This window comes from Prunus avium, chromosome 8 (assembly GCF_965620075.1).
Source record: "Prunus avium chromosome 8, drPruAviu1.hap1.1, whole genome shotgun sequence".
Lineage (NCBI taxonomy): Eukaryota > Viridiplantae > Streptophyta > Magnoliopsida > Rosales > Rosaceae > Prunus > Prunus avium.
The window spans coordinates 40,014,498-40,029,164 of record NC_142291.1 but is presented as its reverse complement, the minus strand read 5'-3'; the positions used below and the strand labels follow the sequence as shown (position 1 = coordinate 40,029,164).

Here is a 14,667-nt window from a genome sequence, read left to right as displayed (position 1 = left end):
CCATGAGGCAAAATCGAGAGGCTGTCAAACATTGATTTTGAAGAGAAAGACCTTATATATTATTTAATTAATTACCAAAACTTGTAATTTCTAATAACCAGTTCAAGCTAGCTAAGATGCCCAGGACTGCACACCACTTTGCTTTGCTTTCTTAGAAGCATTTTGTCGAACACCCTTGACCTCGTCTCCAGAATATGAGGGTTTGAATGTCATTTTACATGCAGTTATGATGTCTCGTTTGATTTTTCTTTTGTTTTTTTTTATATATATGGAATAAGACATGCGTGAATTCCAAGTTCTTTGTTTGTGGTTACTATTCAATCTGCATGGAAATTGGAATGAATGGTCTTCCTTTCATTCACTAAGAAGCCAATTCATGCATATGCCAACATTGTCATGCACACAGCAACACACGCACCTCATCCGCTTCCTACAACGCTATCTAAACCAACCCATGTAACATTCATCATTCTCCACTTAAGCCTTGAGCTTCCAACAATGATGTAAAATAATGAAAGACAAATAGATGGTTTTTATTTTATGAAAAACCCACCACACACATTCCCAATTAGCAAAGCAACTGCTCTGCTTTAGCAAATTAGTCGGTACTTACTGCCTAATCACTTATTCTGCTAGTTTGCTGTACAAGCCAAGCCTTGCTACTTTTTCTAGACTCTCTCAGTCCAAGTGAGAAACTGATCACAAATTATGAAGAGGCAGCCAAGTCTCTTCTTTAAATTACCCACTAGATCCTTGGTATTATATTTTAGCCTCTCTTCCTCTATCATCTTTCTCACTTTCATAATCATTTGGGTCAACAAAACCACTCCTTCTAATTCAGTGGTACAGGCCCAAGAAATAGGCAGCTGTCTACAGTTCAACACATCCTCACTCGTTTCGGGTTTCAGACCACCTATAGGCGCTGTGCCTGTTCACACTAATTTGACTGGTAATTTCAATACAAACATTTCAGTTACAGTAAATGGCCCGGAAGAATTTGTCCCCAGTAAACCTGATGAAAATACTTCTGGCTTTTCTGGGATGAATTCACTTGTTAGTAGTGGGTTACAGACGAAGGAGAACCAATCCCAAGTGCCACGACGTGATGAAGAAGACAGAGGCGGTGGTGAGTTGGACGGTAACTTCACAGCAGCGGCACAAAGTACACCTGCAATGTTATTTGACAAGATTGAGATGAAGAATGAAGAGCAAAATACTCCATTGAACAAGACTGAAGAGCAAACTGCTGGAGAAGACAGGGTTGAGTTAAACTTCACAGCGGTGGCGCCACAAAGTGCACCTGCAATCTTATTTGACAAGATTGAGCTCAGCACTGAGGAGCAAAATACTCCATTGATGAACAAGACTGAAGAGCAAACTGCTCAATCGATGACCAAGACTGAAGAGAAAAATGCTCCGTTGATGAATATGACTGAAGAGCAAAGTGCTCAATTGATGACCAAGACTGAAGAGCAAAATGTTCCATTGCGGAATACGACTGAAGAGGAAAATGCTCCACTGTTGAATACGATTGTTGAGCAATATGCTCCACTGATGAACAAGACTGAAGAGCAAAATGCTGCATTGATTAGAAGGATTGAAGTCAAAAGTAGAAGGAGGAGGGGAAAGAACAAGAAAAACAGGGGAACTTCATTTGATCCAAATACTCAAGTTTCAAGTGGCGAGGTCCCCAATAACAACAGAACAACTTCATTTGATCAAAAGACTCAAGTTTCAAGTAGCGAGGAGGTGCAGGCTGAAGACAAGAAAATAATAATAAAAGGAGGATGTGATTTTAGTACAAGAGGGAGGTGGGTGTATGATAAGAGCTATCCCTTGTACACAAATAGTTCATGTCCTTTCATATTTGAAGGTTTTGACTGTCAAGGAAATGGGAGATCAGACCAAGACTACATGAGGTGGAGGTGGCAACCACAAGATTGTGACATTCCAAGGTACTTTACTTCCTTGTTCATAATTTTAATTACAGTACTGTATCTGGCCTGCTATATATAACATTTTATCTATATGATAGGTTCAATGCAAAAAAAATGCTGGAACTGTTGAGAGGGAAAAGGCTACTTTATGTGGGCGATTCCATCAATAGGAATCAATTTGAATCCATGGTGTGCATGTTAGTGGGAGATATAAGAGATCCAAATAGGCCCAGAATCAAACATGAGAAGGGGAAGTATAGTTTGAGCTTTGTGGTAATAAATAATGAATCTTCATAGTTCTTCTCTTCGCTTCGTTTGCTATTGATGTCGTTTCACATTTCAGGTCTTCTCTTCATAATTTGTGATGTAGTTGATCATTGTTTTCCACAGGATTACAAGTGTAAAGTTGAATTTTCCCCATCCGTTTTCTTGGTTGATAAAAGCATGAAAAGAGTAGGGAAGAAGCCGGTCCCAACCTTGCGAATTGATTCCATTGATCACCGCTCATCTAGATGGAGAGGAGCTGATATTGTGGTATTCGACACTGCACATTGGTGGACCGATTCAAAAACTAACGCTGGGTCAGTCAAAACCATCATTATTGAGTATTATAGTGAACTACACTAAGGATAAGCTTTATTAATTTTCAGGACATATAGCTTAGCTAGGCTATAGTAATTAATAAGTAGTAGCTAGCTAGCAGCCTACCAATAATACCATGCTCATTGTTGTGAGATTGAAATCAATGTGCAGGGTTAATTTCTACCAGGAAGGGGACCAAATTCATCCATATCTTGATGTTTATACAGCCCTCAGAAAAGGTATGATGACCTGGGCATCATGGGTTGATAAACACACTGATCCAAGCAAAACCCAAGTTTTCTTTCGAACTTCATCGCCAACGCATTTCAGGTTGTTATTATGTGCCTCCAGAATGTGTTGTTATATGCAGCATTTCAGGTTTGTTTTGTTTTTGGGTAATTAATCTTTGATTATATTGAACAGTGGAGGTGAATGGAAATTACGCCGGAGTTGTATAGGAGCTACTGAACCCCTCCTCCGAGATTCAGGAATTGCAAACGAGAAAGATAGAATTGCAGTGGAGGTTATAAAGCAGATGAAAACTCGTGTGACTTTGTTGAACATAACAAGCATGTCAGAGTATCGAATAGATGCTCATCCATCAGGCATTCTAGATTGTAGTCATTGGTGTCTTCCTGGTCTTCCTGATATCTGGAATGAATTGTTGTATCATCATTTGCTCACTAACTGACCAACCAAGACACAAATTCTTTTCCCAACAGGTTTATGTGTATCAAACTCTTTCAATCATTTTATTATTGACATTAGTAAGTTGTATGGAATTTGTTTACAGGTACCAAACTCTCTCTCTCTCTCTCTCTCTCTCTCTAAACGCTAGCTAATGTATCCAAAAAACAAAACAAAACAAAAGGCTAGCTAGGTAGACTACAAAATAGGGATAATGCTCCTTTCGCCCACTACACCACGAGGCGTTGGACCTCATCACATCCATGATGCATATGTTTTAGTGCAAAAAGAATATTACTCTCCTGACATGCTCTCTTCATCATAACCATTCCCATCGAAGATTTTGAGGGTATCGTATCACTTGCAATTGAAGAAACCAACTACTAATCTAATTTACTACTACTACCACAGCAAGGTGAAATCAGAAGAGGGAAAAAAGGATTTGCAAAGGAAGGAGAATTTGATTATTATGGACACACATGTCATTTGGATGGAATCTGTTCTTGTTTTTTCTTAATAATTGTGATGGAATACCATTGAATTCCAAGTTTTTTGTGGTTAACTAATAAGTGGTTGCCATTCAACCTGCGTGGAACACATGGTCCAAACCAAAGCATGCAGGGATGGAGGGAGGGACGTCTTCCATCCAAAATAGAATATCAGCAGTTTGTGAAATTAAAGGCAAAAGAAGCCAATTCATGCACATGCTTGCCACAACACTAGAATGCACACAGCAACACACGCACCTCATCCGCTATAACCACATCTAAACCAACCGACCCAAGTAACATTCACCATTCTTCACCACCTCAACTAGTTCAGGCTTCAACATCATCATCATCATCAATTGAGGAAGATGGTTTTTTATGAAGGACCGACATTCAACAACAATGCTCTGCTTTAGCTAATTAGCAAATTAGCAGCACTGCCTACTTATATACATATATATCAATTACTACTAAATATTACCGAGCTCTCTTTTTGACTCTTTTCAGGAAGAGTATCCTTTGTCACTCTGTTAGTCTAACAACTGAGAAACTGAGTTATGAAGAGGCAGAGAAGTTTCTCTTTTAAACCCACTAGATCCATAGTATTTTACTTCACCATCTCTTCCTCTATCATCTTTCTCATTTTCATTATCATTTGGGTCAACAAAACCAATACTCCTTCAGTGCCCCAAGAAACAGCTGTTCAGACTTTGACTAGTAATTGTAATCCAAATATTTCAGTACTAAATGGTCCGGAAGATTCAATCTTGAAGTTGAATGCTACACCCTCCATTCAACCTGATGAAAATGCTTCCGACTTTTCTGGGATTAATTCAATTATTAGTAGTGGGTTACAGACGAAGGAGAACCAATCCCAAGTGGCACAACATGATGAAGAAGACAGAGGTGGTGGTGAGTTAGATAATGCTAACTTCACAGCAGTGGCACAAAGTGCACCTGCTGCAATCTTATTGGACAAGATTGAGATCAGGCCAGAAGAGCAAAATGCTCCATTGATGAACATGACTGAAGAACAAAATGCTGCTTCTGGCTTTTCTGTGGTAAATTCACTTATTAGTGGATTACAGGGGAAGGAGAACGAATCCCAAGTGGCACAAAATGGTTTACATCATGAAGAAGAAGACAGAGTCAGCGGTGAGTTGGATAGTAACTTCACAGATATTGCACAGAGTGCACCTGCAATCTTATTTGACAAGATTGAGGTCAAGACTGAAGAGCAAAATGCTCCATTGATGAACAAGACTAAAGAGCAAAATGCTGCTTCCGGCTTTTCTGTGGTAAATTCACTTATTAGTGGATTACAGGGGAAGGAGAACGAATCCCAAGTGGCACAAAATGGTTTACATCATGATGAAGAAGACAGAGTTGGCGGTGAGTTAGATGGTAACTTCACAACAGTGGCACAAAGTGCACCCGCTGCAATCTTATTTGACAAGATTGAGATGAGGACCGAAGAGCAAAATGCTCCATTGATGAACAAGACTGAAGAGCAAAATGCTGCTTCTGGCTTTTCTGAGATCAATTCACTTGTTTCTGGATTACAGAGGAAGGAGAATGAATCCCAAGTGGCACAACATGATTTACATCATGATGAAGAAGACAGAGGCACCGGTGAGTTAGATGGTAACTTCACAGCAGTAGCACAAAGTGCACCTGCAATCTTATTTGACAAGATTGAGATAAAGACTGAAGAGCAAAATGCTCCATTTTTGAACAAGGCCGAAGAGCAAAATGCTGCGTTGAGTAAAAACATCGAAGGGAAAAGTAGAAAGAGGAGGGGAAAGAAGAAGACCAGAGCAACTTCATTTGAAAATACTCAAACTTCAAGTAGCAGGTTTGTTGAAGAAAAGAGAATAATAAAAGGAGGATGTGATTTTACAAGAGGGAGGTGGGTCTATGATAAGAGCTATCCGTTGTACACAGATGGTTCTTGTCCCTTCATAGAAAAGAGTTTTAATTGTCGAGGTAATGGAAGATTAGACGAAAAATTCATGAAGTGGAGGTGGCAACCAGAAGATTGTGACATTCCAAGGTACCCAATTAGTTCCTTCTTTAAGCTTGGTATTTAATTTGTCTCAACACAATTAACGTACGTAGTTAGATTGCAATCTAACGATATACTTTTGGCGTGCTAATGCTATATATAAAGGTTCGATGCAACAAAAATGCTGGAATTGATGAGAGGGAAAAGGCTAGTTTTTGTGGGAGATTCACTCAATAGGAATCAATGGGAATCCATGTTGTGCATGCTAATGGGAGCTAAAAGAGGGCGCAGAATCACCCAAGGGAAGGGCAAGTATAATTACAACTTCGTGGTAATGAATCTTCATACTTGTTCTCTATTGTCGTTTCATATCCGGTAAATTATGTCGTACTATTTAAACTTATTCTGAAGTGTTTTCTTTTTGTTTCACAGGACTACAAGTGTACAGTTGAATTTTATACGTCCCCTTTCTTGGTTCATCAAGGTATGGCACGAGCAGGGAAGAAGCAGGTGAAAACCTTGCAAATTGATTCGATGGATCGCGCTTCTTCTAAATGGACAGGAGCTGATATTTTGGTATTCAACACAGCACATTGGTGGAACGATCACAAGACGAATGCTGGGTCAGTTGGTTCCATTATTATAATGAACTACTATTAATGAGCTCAATTTTCAGGACCTTGAATGACAGCACGACAGCATGTTCCATCACAGAATATACATACATATAAGTGATATATATAGCTAATAGTGAATTCAAATTTCTTGAATTGGAATATATCCTGACCTGACATTTGGAGCTTATAACTGCAGGATTAATTTCTTCCAGGAAAGGGGCCAAATTCATCCACATCTTGATGTTTCCACAGCTCTCAGAAAAGCTTTGATGACCTGGGCATCATGGGTCGATAATCACGTCAATCCACGCAAAACCCAAGTTTTCTTTCGAAGTTCATCGCCGACGCATTTCAGGTTAATTTGCCTCGCTCCTGGATGTGTTCTTATGCTAACTGCATGTGTAATGTTGATCAACTAGTGCGTGCATATCATTTGCTGAGTGAGTGGTTTGTTTGTTGTAATTCTTCATTCAACTGAACAGGGGAGGCCAATGGAATACAGGCGGGAGTTGTGCGGAAGCCAATGAACCCCTCATCCAACCTTCAGGAATTCCAGAGGAGAAAGATATAATTGCAGAGGAGGTGATAAAGCAGATGAAAACGCCTGTGACTTTGTTGAACATAACAAGCTTGTCAGAATATAGAATAGATGGCCATCCATCTATATACGGGAATCAACGCTCTTCGGGCATACAAGATTGCAGTCATTGGTGTCTTCCTGGCATTCCTGATGTCTGGAATGAATTATTATATCTTCATTTGCAGTAACTGACACAGTGAACAGCATTCTGTTTATCAAATTCTCTCCATGATTTTCACCTCATTTTAAAATAAATGTTTTGAGGGCGCAGAGCTGAAAGAGTCCTGTATGCCCCGTTTTAATTTGTTGAACCTCAAGTTTACTTGCAGCATTTATCTGGAGAGGTTTCTGTCATGAACTCAAAATTACTTTACAGCAGTAGGATTTTCATGGACCTACAACTCCCATTATTACTAGTGTCCAACAATTCTTTGCATTTAGCAAGCCTTCCATGAAATAAGTTGAGTATCAAGATAAATAAAGCAATTCGGACCTTTTTATTATATATCAATAAAAAGGTTGTACAAATTCCCATTATTACCATCATGACATGCCTCTCACTACAGAATTGTCGAACCCAACCTATAATAACTAACTGCTAGAAGAATTTCTAGCTTATTATTGCCTATAAATTCTATAAAATTAAACTCATTGCCAATACAACCTTATTGTTCAATTTTTCTGTAGTCAAGAAGCAAGCTTTGACATCACCATGTAGAGCCAATTTCACTTGTAGGGGAGCTGGCTGGCATACCCACCTAGAAGCTTTCTTCTTGAGGACGATTCTCGTCCCACCTGTTGTGGATAAAATCTCCAGAGTTGAGATACGCACCATAGTTGATACTCATATACATCACAATCCATGCCAATTTGCCATTCAGTGAGACTGGTGTTTCTTCGCTCTGCCTTGAGAGACAGATGAATCATCCCTCTTAGAACCCTCAGGTTTTTGAGCCCATGGAGGTGCTTGATCTGGTCCGTAACGATAATCATAGAAGATCTCCTCACCAGAATCAATATGCTCCTTGGCAAATATGCCTACTCGATGATCTCCGGCAACCAACATAACCTACGCAGGCCACCATATTAGCAAAACCAATAATAACTAATCAAACAGGGGAATCACTGAAGCTTTATTACCTTCGCATAGCAGTTAGGGTTCGATGAGTGGTTTGCAAATTTAAGCTTGTCTCCTTTTCGGTAAGCATCTAGGACATACTGTAAGTAAACATGTGACTACCTTGAGATCTCATGCCAGAGTAAAGCTATAGGTATTACATATTTGCCATATATGAAAAATGCAATAAAAAGCTGCAAAGCACTAAGCGAAAAAGAAAAGAGACAAAAGCTGAATTGGGGGGGAATAACATATGAACAGAAGGGCTGAACCTATGTTCATTCGGAGGAAAGTGTGGTCAACTAGAAAATCTGTTTCGTTATCTTCCATTCATAAATTTTTTGGATAGTTAGAGAAAGGTTCCATGAGCCATGCAACCCTTGCGAAGGAAAGCAGTGAATAATATTAAACATGAATTTTCCCTTGCCTGATCATTCAAGTCAAAAAGGAATGATGAGTTTGCACGATCATAAATCTTCCCACGCTTGTCTGCTTCCTGATGAGAGATGAGTTCACCAGTATACTCTCCAAGATAATCATTTTTGTTTACAGGGTTCTGAAATCATATAATTCAATTTGGTGAGAAAAATTTGCTAACATTTAGTAGGAAGCCAAATACAAACAACATTATCTTCCAACCTTTAAAAAGGCTCCCCAACCAGCAACATCAGATTTAGCCAAGAGAATCTGAAGAAAAAGACAGGGGTAGGCAATCATAAATCAAAAGGTGCATTATGTAGACCACAGCAGCAATTTATTAAACACTAGGAATTGCTCACCCTCTGTTGTTGCCTTAAAAGAAGCCTCATGTTTCCACATTGACCATCTCCCTGTCTCGGAGGCTCCCCTAATGAACCGTCCCCACAACTGCATAAAGTATTTGATATTTAAAACCAAAGCCAAAAGTATAACAAACTCACTAAAATTAAATAAAAGAAACTTTTGAAATGCTTAAATAGACAGGATGTCAACTGGGAACCCAACACAAGATTGGAGCTCAAATTGAAAATATGTGCACGATTCAAACAGCTCAATCAGCTCCATCACGAAGCCCATTACCTAGTGCAACAAAATTGCAAACATTTTCTTTTTGCAGTAAATAACATGCAAAGAGTGTCCAAAGTCAATGAAGTATACATACAAAAACTCATTACCTAACCCAACAATTGCGACAGACATCTGGGTCGCATTCGCGCCCAGCAGCAAAGCATGGGCACTGCCGACTTCTGCATTGGCTCTTTGCACAGTGGCATCCCCTGAACCTATTTTTGCAGCTCTTTGAGCACCTGAAAATGCACGAGTTAGTTGGTCTTATAAACATTTTCCAATTCAATTATAGGTTCACTAGTATGCAACTAGTGGAAACTTTTGCAGATGGAAAAACTTCTAGTGAGTACTTCACATAGTGGAGTCATCTAAAAAGCGGTTATAAGCTGTTTTAGTTAGAATGGACTTAACCAAACTTAATAATCATTTGAAGAAACCAAGCTCAACTTTAGGAAATTAATTGATGTGGGATTCAGGATTGAAGCAATTCACTAAGGCATATAATTCCTCTTCTTTTAGCCAAAAGGCTGGGTGTAGGAATCCTTACCTATTTAACTCATCTCTCCCCCAACATTGATGAAGGAAAGATGAATCCAGTACCTTGTATGAGGCTTTAAGAGATCAAATATACAGGCAAGATGGCACCTTCTACATGTCATGTATTTCACATTTCCTATGGGATAAATTTCGATCACACGCAAAGCCCAGCACCTATGGATTGTTTGTTTTATATAATAAAAAAATAAAACCAGCGTACCCGCAGCATGGAAGGGTGTTTCTTATCATATTATTATTATTATTATTATTATTATCAGTATCATCATTTTTCTTTACTTATAAGAAACATCCCATCACTGGTTTTATGCATTTCTTCAGATCATCAGTTAAATATTTCAAGGACAATTCCAACATACCCACAGTATTTTTCACAGCAGGTTCCACTATGCTGACAAGGACAATGCTTTCCACACATAGACTGGCATCCACATGGTGTATATAGTTTACAAGACTGGTTTTTGCCATCAGCAATTCTCTTCCACATTGATGGGTGCCCAGCAGACTTCCAAGAATATTTAAGCCTTCGAGCTCTTCCCCTTCTACGAAGTAACCGTGGCTTTGTTGGCAGCTCTTGGTCCTAACATGAGTAAAACAAAGGTAACAGAATCATAAATCTATGTTCCAGAGCCAAATGATGAAAGATTGACTAGCAACTGCAGAACCAAATAGGAAGAGTATCATAGCCACTGTTCTTGATCCTAAAGGGAAGGATATGCATGCTAGCTCAGGAAACAAATCAGTACTAGTTTCCCAGGCCTTGCCAAAACACCTTCCTTTTTTTGGTTTTACTAAAAACAATCACCTAAATAAAAGAGATATATAAACAATAAAAGAAACAGGAAAGGAATGCTTACTGTCTGATCCACATTAGCTTTCCCATTGTCTTCCATAAATGAAAATGGTCCAACAACAGATCTGTTAGGCATTGAAGCTCCAGCATTATGCATGTAACTGGACACCTCCATGCAAGTCTTCAAGCCAGAAAGTAAGTTCCTGGCTATGAGGCAACTGCAGAACATGAGTTACCAGTTAAGTACAAAGAAAAGAATCAAATATAATGTATGTCATATAAAACAAACAAAAGTAGCAATGTCAAATGTAAACCTGGGGTGCACAGAAGCCATGCAACTTTTTTTTTAGGTAGGAAAAATAGTAGTTATATTAATTATAATGGACGTTATGACAAAGTGGACCAACAGGCAGCCCACAACAATGCCATCCTAAGCCTACAAAATCCAGGCACCAAACTAAGTGAACAAGCTGCACAGCCTTACAAAAATCTAAAACTGTATCCATTCAATTTACCCTAGAAAACAAAGAATGAGCAGGGCATGCTGAAGTGAAGGATCCATGTAACACATATTGATGTAAAAAAGGTCTACCTATTTCTCCCAAATATCTCTAAACCCTTCATATATAATTCTTTCTCCACTGACTTCCACTCAGAGCTGCTGCACACCCCTTTAACTTGTCCTCGTGTAGAATTGGATGGTTGCCTCAGTTCAGGCACTTCTGTTACATCTTGTTTTACATCTCTGTCGTTGTCTGTATATTCATCACAGGAAGCACTACCATAACAAACAAGTTCCTTTGAAGTATGCCCAGCAGATTCATTTAAAAGGCCTTTTTTGGTCATTTGAAGTTCAGTTTCATTGGGTAAACCAACATCCGCGTTTCTAGTTTTGGAAACGGAAATGTGATCCTGAACCGTGATAGGTTCACTAGTTGCAGTTACTAAATCCAAAGCATCTAATCTCTTCTGTTTCTTAGAGGAACCCTGGAAATCATCAGGTACTATAGTTACGTCATTTGTCACTTTATCTTTGTGCTTTACAACCTTGCGCTTCCCTGCATTTTCATTGTGCATCCTCATGATATGTGTATCCAACTCTAAACCTCCTGCAATGACATCTGAACTATAAATAGCTTCAGAAGTGACAGACACAGCTTTTCCAGGAATGCATCTTTCATTGTTTATGATGTCTGTACTACCATGAGAACTTGGTTTCTCAGCTTTGAAGGATGAGGCTGGGGCACTTTCTCTCTCTGAAATTATTGTATTCATCCTATGCAGAGCACCAATATCTGGATCATCTGGAACGTTTTCCCCTCCTCTTAACTGCAAGAAGGACATGGAAGTCATACTTCAAAATCCCATGGACAGAGGCAAAACCCAAACAAAATATGGATCATATGAATCATAATAGTCATGATAGATAGGCTCTTTACTTTACCAGGAAAACAATTGTGCAGCCAGCCTCAGATTAGAACCAAAAAGAATAAAGTGGTAGGTGTAGTCAGCCTCAAACTAGTGGGTTTCAGGCATATAGCAGTATATCTCATAAAAGTGTAGTAATGAGCAAAAAAACTAGAGAGTTAAAGGGTTTAACTTGTACTGTTCCAAGATATGAAGAACCATTAGATTAACATAACGCCATACATGAAGCTTTCATAATAGTTACAGAACACTGGATGTCAAAACTAATATGTTAAACATAGCACATAGAATAAGATCTTGGTCAAAGTAAATTGAGAACTAGAATGCTGTAAAGCAGGAAGTTCACAAACAAATTATCAAGAGTGGAAAGATCATGTCCTCAGAAACATCAAGAAAGGAAAAGCCATACCCTGAGGTAACATTGATCACTGCAAGGTGTCCTCTCCTCATCCTGTTCAGACCAATGCACCTGCTTTTCACTCTGTCAAACAAAGCCTCTAATAAAATATATAAATAAATGAAATGAAATCCAGAGTAAGCTGAGACATATAAGCAACACGGCTACTTACAGGATAGATTAAAGGTTGAGAACATCCATGCAGACGACAATCAAATAGCTGTTAGATAGAAAAAGCAGTCAAGAGTAATATCAGAAAACACAACGCTAGTTGTTTTATTTAACTATTTATGGAAGATGACAACCCATACCAAGCAACGACGACAGAAAAGGTTATCAAAAGAATCTAAGGCGGCACTAAGACTCTTATCAAGAGAAATGCACCAATTGGACCCAGAGTCCCCAGAACCTTTTGGTTCATGTTTCTCACGGTCCTTGATTGTGTTGTACCGAACCTGCAAATGTAGAATTCCAGAACTTTTAGACATCAAAAGTTAGATTTCAAATTAAATGAGAACATGGACCATCCTCCCAAAAATCAATGTGAAAACATGTTAATCCCAGCTACCAGGATCTCCAAAGTGGTGGCTCCAATAAACTGGCTCACAACTTTCACTACTTCCTCGCCTATCCCATGCTCCTGAAAGGCCATCCTAACAAATTCACACAGAAAAAGTAAGACCCTTCACTTGGTCCTAAGAAAAGCGGGACTATGACAAGTTAATAAGCAGCACAGTCATTGTGATTCTCTAAAAGTCTATATCTCATTTAAAACTTACGACATAATTCGATCTTCGCCTGCAGTAAATTCATGTTTCACTTCTTCGGGTTCTGCTATCTCTTCGTCAGTGTCACTGCAGACAAGAGCTTCACTGCCATCAGTGCCATCTTTATCGTAGTAAATGCGTCTCCTCCCAACTACTGATTGGTCGTCGGCCATTCTCTGATTTCTGTGCTGTGAAAGACAAATTTGAGATAGGAGAAACACAACAACAACATTTTCGAATTAAAAACAAAAGGATTGCACAGATTAAAGATATATATATATATATATATATATATATATATATATATAAATTAAAAAAAACTACCGTTCTTTTCATAATCTCATAAAGGATTTAAAGAAACGAATATCAAACCTGTCCAAGAATATCCAAGTTGTATAAGGTGGTAAATTTTCAGCAGATGGAAGCTTGGTACTTGATGAGAATACCACCTCTTGATTGTTAATATAGTCTTTATCACCATATCCGTGAGCAAATCCACTGAACTTGCAGAGAGGCTGTTCAATTCTTGAAGGAAACAATTTAAAGCTCCCATTTTTCTCTGAGACTGTAGAATTCGCTCTTGATGTTGCTGATATAATTTGCGATATGTAACCTCCTAGCTTCTCCCTGTTCTTCTCAACTTTTTCCTGGGCAAAGTATAAGCACGAGGAAGGAGTCAATTGCGCATTGCCTACCATCGTTCATCGTTTATCGTTTATCGCTTATATAGTGCATATTATATATATGCGAAAACTCACTTTTACTGAAACCATTCTCTCTGCTTGAATTTGCTTCTTAAGCTGATGCATCTTATGTTCCAAGTTTCCAACACCATCACTTGGCTCTTCTCCATGTGGTTTCTGCCCACGTAAACCACAGAGTGCATATAAATTCGTGAATTTCATATCAAACATAATAAGATTTTGTTTACCTGTTTGGCTGCAGATTAATAGTAGAACCACAGCTATTTCTCTATAAATATTTCTCAATGACTACAACAAGCCATGAGTTCTAACTTCTAACTAATTAAAATAAAAAATTTCATTTCTTTCATATCCAAACTGCAATTTGAAAATCTAAAGATAAATTCTCATCCCTGTTTGATCATCTCAATTCCAATTATGATGAAAAGCATCGAAATTTTTATTTAAAAAGCAAATACGACCCAAAATCGCGAGAAGAAATAACGAAGTCAAGGATCGAGAGGTCAGGTTTTGAGATACTGACTCTGAGTTTAGTTGCAGAGTCTGTAGCTTTGGACACCATCCCTGTTTTGCTCATCTGCCGTGCCTGTGCGCTCAACCAAGAAAGAGTGAGAAACGGAGGAAATAAACCTTTTCGGGAGCGACACGTGTAAGGATTGGTGACGTGGCCTACGTGCCCAACGATTAGTGACGTGGCCTACACGCCTACATGCCGGAAGGACGGTTATTATATATGTGTCGGTTATATATAATTTTTTTTGTCTTCTAATTTTGAGTTTGACCCTAGTGAAAGTTCTATAATCATAGGGAGATTTTTTTTATATAATCGGATACAGTCATAAACTAGAGGTTTTTTTAAATAAAATTTAAAATTTATTTTAGAATTAAAAAAGATGACTTATTATCTGATTTTTCTTTTAATTGTAATTTTAATTTGTTTAATATAAAAAAAATATGAATTTA

The 14,667-nt window shown here is 38.4% G+C and overlaps 3 protein-coding genes across 9 annotated transcripts; 2 read left to right on the top strand and 1 right to left on the bottom strand.

Moving 5' to 3' along the window:
• The first annotated feature begins 391 nt into the window (after positions 1–391).
• On the top strand, positions 392–3,304 carry LOC110749321 (uncharacterized). Its single transcript, XM_021949403.2, has 5 exons — positions 392–1,955; positions 2,036–2,210; positions 2,328–2,518; positions 2,691–2,849; positions 2,943–3,304. The coding sequence occupies exons 1-5, from the start codon at positions 709–711 to the stop codon at positions 3,208–3,210; spliced, it is 2,040 nt and encodes a 679-aa protein (XP_021805095.2). The 5' UTR covers positions 392–708; the 3' UTR covers positions 3,211–3,304.
• A 572-nt stretch (positions 3,305–3,876) lies between these two features.
• LOC110749359 (uncharacterized) lies at positions 3,877–7,331 on the top strand. Its single transcript, XM_088245269.1, has 5 exons — positions 3,877–5,747; positions 5,865–6,030; positions 6,132–6,322; positions 6,513–6,671; positions 6,799–7,331. Exons 1-5 carry the CDS (start codon positions 4,252–4,254, stop codon positions 7,082–7,084), a joined length of 2,298 nt encoding a protein of 765 aa, XP_088101395.1. The 5' UTR covers positions 3,877–4,251; the 3' UTR covers positions 7,085–7,331.
• Positions 7,332–7,370: 39 nt separating this feature from the next.
• LOC110749358 (histone-lysine N-methyltransferase EZA1-like) lies at positions 7,371–14,373 on the bottom strand. Of its 7 annotated transcripts, none has more exons than XM_021949447.2 (18): positions 14,228–14,373; positions 13,759–13,860; positions 13,373–13,647; positions 13,013–13,183; positions 12,802–12,886; positions 12,545–12,688; positions 12,406–12,453; positions 12,246–12,317; positions 11,611–11,737; positions 11,001–11,529; positions 10,473–10,626; positions 9,975–10,195; positions 9,168–9,299; positions 8,793–8,880; positions 8,653–8,700; positions 8,441–8,569; positions 8,037–8,114; positions 7,371–7,965 (listed from the first exon to the last, which is right to left on the bottom strand). In XM_021949447.2, the coding sequence occupies exons 1-18, from the start codon at positions 14,279–14,281 to the stop codon at positions 7,774–7,776; spliced, it is 2,649 nt and encodes an 882-aa protein (XP_021805139.2). In that variant the 5' UTR covers positions 14,282–14,373; the 3' UTR covers positions 7,371–7,773. The 7 variants fall into 7 exon arrangements, 6 of the variants coding, with proteins under 6 accessions (XP_021805139.2, XP_021805140.2, XP_088101391.1 ...); XM_021949448.2 differs by having other exon boundaries at positions 11,001–11,517; XM_088245265.1 differs by having other exon boundaries at positions 11,001–11,737.
• Between the last annotated feature and the right edge of the window lie 294 nt (positions 14,374–14,667).

Excerpts from the sequence above, each read along its gene's own strand:
- LOC110749359 (XM_088245269.1), top strand. The coding sequence starts at position 4,252 with ATGAAGAGGCAGAGAAGTTTCTCTTTTAAACCCACTAGATCCATAGTA. Across the intron at positions 6,031-6,131 it reads AGTATAATTACAACTTCGTG|GACTACAAGTGTACAGTTGA; the intron begins GTAATGAATCTT and ends TTTGTTTCACAG. Across the intron at positions 6,323-6,512 it reads GATCACAAGACGAATGCTGG|GATTAATTTCTTCCAGGAAA; the intron begins GTCAGTTGGTTC and ends TTATAACTGCAG.
- LOC110749321 (XM_021949403.2), top strand. The coding sequence starts at position 709 with ATGAAGAGGCAGCCAAGTCTCTTCTTTAAATTACCCACTAGATCCTTG. Across the intron at positions 1,956-2,035 it reads CAAGATTGTGACATTCCAAG|GTTCAATGCAAAAAAAATGC; the intron begins GTACTTTACTTC and ends TCTATATGATAG. Across the intron at positions 2,519-2,690 it reads GATTCAAAAACTAACGCTGG|GGTTAATTTCTACCAGGAAG; the intron begins GTCAGTCAAAAC and ends ATCAATGTGCAG.
- LOC110749358 (XM_088245265.1), bottom strand. The coding sequence starts at position 14,281 with ATGAGCAAAACAGGGATGGTGTCCAAAGCTACAGACTCTGCAACTAAA. Across the intron at positions 12,454-12,544 it reads TTTTCTGTCGTCGTTGCTTG|CTATTTGATTGTCGTCTGCA; the intron begins GTATGGGTTGTC and ends TCTATCTAACAG. Across the intron at positions 8,570-8,652 it reads GTTGGGGAGCCTTTTTAAAG|AACCCTGTAAACAAAAATGA; the intron begins GTTGGAAGATAA and ends ATATGATTTCAG.